The sequence below is a fragment of the Cervus elaphus genome, chromosome 28, assembly GCF_910594005.1.
Source record: "Cervus elaphus chromosome 28, mCerEla1.1, whole genome shotgun sequence".
Lineage (NCBI taxonomy): Eukaryota > Metazoa > Chordata > Mammalia > Artiodactyla > Cervidae > Cervus > Cervus elaphus.
The window spans coordinates 36,496,671-36,504,340 of NC_057842.1; the positions used below are offsets into that span (position 1 = coordinate 36,496,671).

General features: G+C 45.6%; 1 protein-coding gene across 1 annotated transcript; it reads right to left on the reverse strand.

Moving 5' to 3' along the window:
- Positions 1-3,987: 3,987 nt before the first annotated feature.
- On the reverse strand, positions 3,988-6,620 carry CALHM6 (calcium homeostasis modulator family member 6). The gene is made up of 2 exons (XM_043890155.1): positions 5,873-6,620; positions 3,988-4,557 (listed from the first exon to the last, which is right to left on the reverse strand). Exons 1-2 carry the CDS (start codon positions 6,401-6,403, stop codon positions 4,135-4,137), a joined length of 954 nt encoding a protein of 317 aa, XP_043746090.1. The 5' UTR covers positions 6,404-6,620; the 3' UTR covers positions 3,988-4,134.
- Positions 6,621-7,670: the final 1,050 nt, after the last annotated feature.

Here is a 7,670-nt window from a genome sequence, read left to right on the forward strand (position 1 = left end):
TCAAGTGAATATCCTCCTAGCAAAACACACTATCAAAAAGGTACTTGATAAGAGAACTCATGTACACACATACTCACACACACACACACACACACACATACACTCACATACTTCCTATCTGACTTTAATTCCACACTATCATTAGGTCTTAGTCATCATTTCCTTATTCCCAGGGTTATGGTCAACTATAGTCAAAAAGAAAGCATCACTTCCTTTTTAGAGTCAGCATGCTCTTGCCTTCTGTTGATTATCCCCAAGGATTCAGTGGTCTGAAATAGTCATCAGATGATTTAGTTGTTATAGGGAATGTGTAAGGTAGTTACTCAGCTCATTCAGAGTAAACACCTAAGTCCTTACACCGGCCCCAAAGTCTTCCATGATCTGCCCCTGCTTCCTTACCACTCTGACCTCATGGTCTAAGTTTACAGGGCTTTGTGCAAGATCTGAGTTCCCTGACCAGGGATCAAACCTGCAGTGGAAGCACAGAGTCCTAACCACTGGACCACCAGGGAAGTCCCCATATCCCTTTTGCAATATATGTATCTTTCCTTAGGTAAGCATCTATAATCAGTTCCACAGTGCTTACATTGAAATACATAAGAGTTCGTAACTAGGTAATGAAAAGGAAGAAACAAGACAACTAGAGCTTAGATTTCAAGGCAGGCCCAGCACTGGGTACACGTAGGCGCTCAGTGGGAGTTTGCTGCTGACAAAATAGGCAGCGGTGACTGTTGCTGGGCTGACTCAGATGGGAGCATTTCTCCATCTTCTATCCTGGTGGAGTTATTCATAACAGGTCACCTGGTAGATAAGAGGCTTCAAAATTAGATGTTCCCAGATGTTTTTCAACCAGAGAGGTTTGTGTCTGAGGCTAATCTACTCTCAGAAGTTTTCCTGGAGACTTGCCTCTTTAAACAGTTCACTGAGCATTGACCTTACTGTCCGTGGCTTTGGCTGGAGCAAAAAGAACATGCCTAATCTTATGCTCTGTAAGTTGTATCATCTTACCAAGTACTCAATATATTTTGGAATCATCTCTTAGAACAACATGGTTGTTTTTCAGCAAATATTAATAGCAGCTGTGTCTGCATCTCTTCTGAGTTTAAGGCTTTAGAGCAGCATAAAGCCATCATGATTATGAAGAATCATTTGGTGAGCCAGCAAAAAAGTATACACAGTACAGAAATGCTTCTTGAGTCCATGACACAGCCTGTTTGGGGCCAGGGTCAGAGGCGTGATGTATGTATCCAGTGAAAAAGGGGTGGCTGTATTCCCACCAAGAAATAACTACTGTGTCCTGATATCACGATGCTTGTTCAAAGTGGCCTTAGCTATCAAGAGTCGCCAAGTTTCTGGATGAGATGAAAATTCCTGGGGGTCACTAAGGACATCTGTATCTTTTCTCCCCACCAGGACTCATGGGTTTAAAATGGGGGCAGAGAGTGGGAATCTAATCCAGTAATAAAAACAGCCAAGCAGCCACTTTGAACCACATGATCCAGAGAGGATTAGGCCCCTAGCTTCAGTTCTACCATGTGACCTTGGACTAGTAACGTGACCTCTCTAGCCTTCAATTTCTTACTTGTAAGTGTGAAGCCCCCTCAATTTGCCTTCCCTGGTGGGGAAGGGGGCTTCCCTGGTGGCTCACAGGTAAAGAATCCACCAGCTAATGCAGGAGATGCAGGTTTGATCCCTGGTCAGGAAGATCCTCTAGAGAAGGAAAATGCAACCCATTCCAGTATTCTTGCCTAGAGAATCCCATGGACAGACAAGCCTGGTGGGCTATAGTCCATGGGGTCACAAAAGATTCAGACACAACCTAGCAACTGAGTGATGTGTTTCATGGGTGTTCCACAAACTCTTGAAAATAAAATGAAGTGAAAGATGCAAAACTTCTTTATTGACTATAAAGTCCTGCACCAGTAAGGGTTCTTTTCAATCCTTTCTAATCATACAGTTAATATTTATTATTTAAAAATCCAAAGATCAAAAGTGCATGAGGTTTAAAAGAATCCTCTGACCCATTATTACTCCTCAGAATTGACTAATTTTGACAATTTGGTGCTTATCTTTTTTAAAAAATATTTATTGTTGGCTGTGCTGGGTCTTCGTGGCTGTGCTGACTTTTCTCTAGTTGTGGTGAGTGGGGACTGTTCTCTAATTGTGTTGTGTGGGCTTCTCACTGTGGTGGCTTTTCCTGGGGTGGAGCTTGGGCTCTAGGGTGTGTGGGCTTCAGTAGTTATGGCTCCCAGGTTCTAGGGCACAGGCTCAATAGCCGTAGTGCACAGGATTAGTTGCTCTGCACATGGAATCTTCTTGGATCAGGGATCAAGCCCATGTGTCCTGCATTGGTAGTCAGAGTCTCTACCACCAGGCCACCAAGGAAGCCTTGTGCTTATCTCTGTATACTGTATGAATGTGCACATGAGTGTGTATATTCGTTTCTAACAAAAAAGAAGTCATTTCCTACTCCTCAGTAGAATACTATGCAGTAATTTTTCAGGAGATAAATTGCTATGTATTTATACACATGGAACAATGATATTTTATGTGAAAAAGCTGCAGAATCCCATTTATAGTAAGAGATAATGCTCATGTACACACAAAATGTGCAGCTTTTTCTGAGAAGAACATATGGCAAAAGAATGAGGTAATTTCACTTTTTCTTTCACATAGTTCTCTCTTATAATCATTTTTATCTTAAACGTATATACTTTCACAATAATATTAAAGACCATGCAAGAGAAAGTGGAACATAAGTCAATCAAATGGAGAGCATATGACACAATTGAATATAATATTATACATGAGTATAAATGATAGGCCAGGAAAAATATTGAAGAGAAGAATATACTGAAGAAATTTTTAAATGAAGCAAAAATGAAAGTAGACATATGATTTTCAAAATCATTCAGTAGGCAATAGAAAAAAAATGGATTGTGCAGTTTCTGCTGCCAACTTTCTTGCAATATACAGTGCTCAACAACGGAATATCCCATTCTGCTGACCAGTGCTAAATAATGGCCCCTATGCTACAAGAGGCAAATGGAGGCAGAAGCAAGGCTCTGCCTAAAGAGGAAGAAGGGCTAAACATGAGCCATGCTCAATTACTTTGCTTTTTAAAAGCCAGGATTTTAAAGACCCAAACAATGTGTTGTCTGCACAAAAGTGAATTTGAAATTAACATCAGATACCTTAAAGAAAGGGATGATGTTCAATTGTTACTTTGCTGTTTTCACTACTAAATTGTTTTATTTGAAAGCAGCATTATAGCAAATAGGCTAGGGATATAAATATTCTGATTTAGTTCCAGGGTCTCTTGATGAAAGTGAAAGAGGGGAGTGAAAAAGTTGGTTTAAAGCTCAACATTCAGAAAACTTAGATCATGGCATCCAGTCCCATCACTTCATGGCAAATAGATGGGGAAACGGTGGAAACAGCGGCTGACTTTATTTTTCTGGGCTCCAAAATCATTGCAGATGGTGATTGCAGCCATGAAATTAAAAGACACTTGCTCCTTGGAAGAAAAGCTGTGACCAACATAGACAACATACTAAAAAGCAGAGACATTACTTTGCCAACAAAGGTCCGTCTAGTCAAGGCTATGGTTTTTCCAGTGGTCATGTACGGATGTGAGAGTTGGACTATAAAGAAAGCTGAGCACCAAAGAATTGATGTTTTTGAACTGTGGTGCTGGAGAAGACTCTTGAGAGTCCCTTGGACTGCAAGGAGATCCAACCAGTCCATCCTAAAGATCAGTCCTGGGTGTTCATTGGAAGGACTGATGTTGAAGCTGAAACTTCACCGACTCAATGGACATGAGTTTGGGTAAACTCCAGGAGTTGGTGATGGACAGGGAGGCCTGGCATGCTGCGGTTCATGGGGTTACAAAGAGTTGGACACTACTGAGCAACTGATATGAATTGAACTGTCACATTAAGTGAACCATTTAACCTTGCTTACTTTTTAAATAAAATAATAGAGAGATAAAGTTCTAAATTTCTATTTTATTTAATATTCTATGTTCCCATAACTTGGGAGATCAAACAGAGGAGTCATAAACAATACCCACATTTATTTTTTTAAAGGAATCAATAATTCAGAAGAGCTTTCTTTTCCCATTCATTAACAAGGTCATAAGTCTGCAACGCTGTTCATATCAGATGAATCTACAAAACCAAGAACAGGAACCATTGCATCTTCTTCAGAAGACGTGCTAGTTTGATTCTTCTGTTTTTTGTTCACATACTTGTGCAAAGTGCTGTAGTACTGCTCCTTTGGATTGAAAGTATATAGTGATGAAATCTGCTGCCAGGCTTTAATGCTTGGAGTGTTGTATTCCTGTGGCTGTGAGCACTCAAAGAAACATTTGATATTTTCTTTTGCCAGTTGCGTTGCATGTTCTGTGGCTTGACTTTTAAGAATCTGCTGCTCCTGTTGCAAGTAGATTTTCCAAAATTTCAGCTGCAGGTAACTAACTGGAGACAGGCACCGACTGATTGATGTAAAAATCAGGAGGAGGATGATAACAACGGCTATCAGGACCCAGCCTAACACCTTAGGTAAACACAACAAAATGGCGATTTAGTCACTTTTTTGAAAAGAAACTTTTAAATCAACAGGTAAAGTTTGAACTCCTCAGAGTTAAGATGATGAACAAGCAACAGTTAGGTCTTATTCCCTTAAGAGAAAGATGTAGCAGTAACCCCTCCCCCCACCCCTCAGTAGAACTGCTTGCTTGACAAGTCAGTCTTTTTCCGAGTCATGTAAAGGATCCATGGAGGAGCTTATATGTGGAATCCCTGGAACTCAAAATGTGGAATTTCAGAAAATCCAGTGAAGCAAGTATTCATTTCTAAGAACTTCTGAGCTTTACAAGCCCAGAAGCAGTGTGGGGTGATGGTTTTAAAGTCAGCCAGACCTGGACTCAATGTACCTGCTGTAAAGACAAAAGAGAATAATAAGAGAGATAAAGGACCCAGCAAGGTGTCGGGTGTGGGGCACGTGCCTGACACAACAGAGTGCCCGAGTGCCTTCCTCTTTTCATTAGTTATACTCATTTTTTATAAAAACCTATCATGGACTTCCTAGGTGGCTCAGATGGTAAAGCGTCTGCCCGCAATGCGGGAGACACGGGTTTGATCCCTGGGTCGGGAAGATCCTTTGGAGAAGGAAATGGCTACCCACTCCAGTACTCTTGCCTGGAAAATTCCATGGACGGAGGGGCCTGGTAGGCTACAGTCCATTGGGTCTCAAAGAGTCGGAAATGACTGAGCTATTTTTTCACTTTAACTTTCATAAGGGAAGAGACTCTGAAGACACACACATATGTAAGACTAAAACTAACATAATATTGTAAGTCAACTACACCCCAATTAAAGGGGGAAAAAGAAAGAAATAGCACCGAGATGAAAGAATGAGAGAGAGGGGAAGAGACGGAAGGAGGGAGGGAGGGAGGGGGTAGGGAGAGAGAGAGAGAGAAAGAAAGAAAGATAGATGATGTGCTGTGGTAAGTCATTTCAGTGGAGTCTGACTCTTTGCGACCCTATGGACTGTAACCCGCCAGGTTCCTCTGTCCATGGGATTCTCCAGGTAAGAATACCAAAGAGGGTTGCCATTTCCTTCCCCAGGGATGGAACCCTCATCTCTTAGGTCTCCTGCATTGGCACTTTCCCACTAGCGCCACCTGGGAAGCCCTGGGAAGATAGATGATAGACAGATTTGCCCATTGGCTCATTTGAAGCCAACAGCCTTTCTAGTTAGCTTGCCTTCGGCGTCAGGAGCAAGGGCGCGCATTTCCACCTCCCCGGCCGCCCCGCAGAAGCCAGTCCCTCTCCGACCCCCCGCCCCGCATCCTGCGCGGGCGCCCGACCTGCGAGTGGGCGGTGAGCTCCTTCTGCAGCTCCCTCTGCAGCTCCTTCACGTCGGGCTCCTGGGCCTGCTGGCAGGGCACCAGCGGCAGCTGGGCGGCGCAGCGCAGGTCGCGGCCCTGGCACAGGTGCCGCGCCAGGACCTCGCTCCCGCTGGCGGCGCACTCGTAGAAGGCGCCCCCGAGCAGCGCCACGGCCACCCAGGTGAGCGGCGCCACCGCGGCCGTGGCGCTGATCTGCGCGAAGACCAGGGCCCCGCGCAGCCCCGCGCCGTCGTAGCCCCGCGCGCAGCAGCCGGTCAGCAGGCGCCAGGTGCGCGCGCTCAGCACGTAGCCCAGGAGGAAGAGCGCCAGCGCCGGCACCAGCAGGAAGACCAGGCCGTAGGGCAGGTTCCAGGCGGCGCTGCACGGGCACCGGAACACCGCGGTGGAGGAGATGCGCTCCCCGCCCGCCGTCAGCAGGCTCACCAGGCAGTAGCCCAGAGCGTTGCGGTGTTTGAGGTGCAGGTTCAACACCTCCCGAAACTTCTCCATGGCTCGCCTACCCCAGGGCGCCGTGGACCAGGCCCGGCCGCTTCTCCCTCTTCGCCGCCCAGCTCCTCAATTGATTTGGGGGGATCTGGGGTTTTCCCGTGCCCCGCTAAGTAGCACCTTCCAAAAAAGGGAAGAGGGTTTCTCAGGATTTCCTGAGCTTTCACTTTCTTATTTCAACCCAACTAATTGTGGCAGATCCAAGCACTGACGCCGTCGACCTCCCCAGTGCCCACCCCTTTCCAGAAGCAGGCACATTGGTGACCTTTATCCCTCAATTGAGGAACTCTGACTGAGGCAAGATAGGGCCTGTTCCACTGTAGCTTTTGTTTACTCCAAACCGACAAGGAACCGGGGACTTTCCTTTCCCTTAACGATCCCTTAATGATCGGGAGGGACCCTGCAGTGCCCCCATGGAAAGCAAAATTTTTACTTGAGTAAACTGGGGAAAACACCAGCTTTTCCTCTGTTGCAGCCACCCTGGCTCCTGAACCAACTCCCTATCAGACCAAGCAATTACCAGCAACAACAACCCCACCCCACCACCCCCACCACCCCCCCACCCCCCAAACCTCCACCATTTACAGAAAACGTTATTCAAGGGCAAATTTCCAGTTTCTCTTACATAAACTGAATCGCAACAAAACCCCGCTCAAATTCCAGTATATCCATGATATTCTGTCCCCTTCTTGTCCCCCTTCTGAACAGAACTGCCACTTTTCTCTCCTCTACCTGACCTCCTGCAGGACATTAGCCTGAATATACTGGATTGACTTCTGCCTCTTTTTCTCCCCACTCAGGGTATGTCCTATGTACATAGAAGTGTATCAAATCCTTACTCAGGGGCCACCAAATTGATCAGCAGAGGAGAGGGGTACTGGCTGTTCAAAAAACACTGCTGCTACTGCTAAGTCACTTCAGTCGTGTCTGACTCTGTGCGACCCCATCCCTGGGATTCTCCAGGCAAGAACACTGGAGTGGGTTGCCATTTCCTTCTCCAATGCATAAAACTGAAAAGTGAAAGTGAAGTCGCTCAGTCATGGCCGACTCCTCCGGATCCCATGGACTGCAGCCTACCAGGGTCCTCCGTCCATGGGATTTTCCAGGCAAGAGTACTGGAGTGGGGTGCAAAACACGAGTTGAACCAAAAACACTTCAAACGGCAACTACCTCTATCTAACATGTTGTTTCCTCCACTTTCAGTTTTCTCAGAGCAGCATTCCTCTGACAAGCTAAAACCACGTCTGTGAAACTGAGCCTTACTCTATGT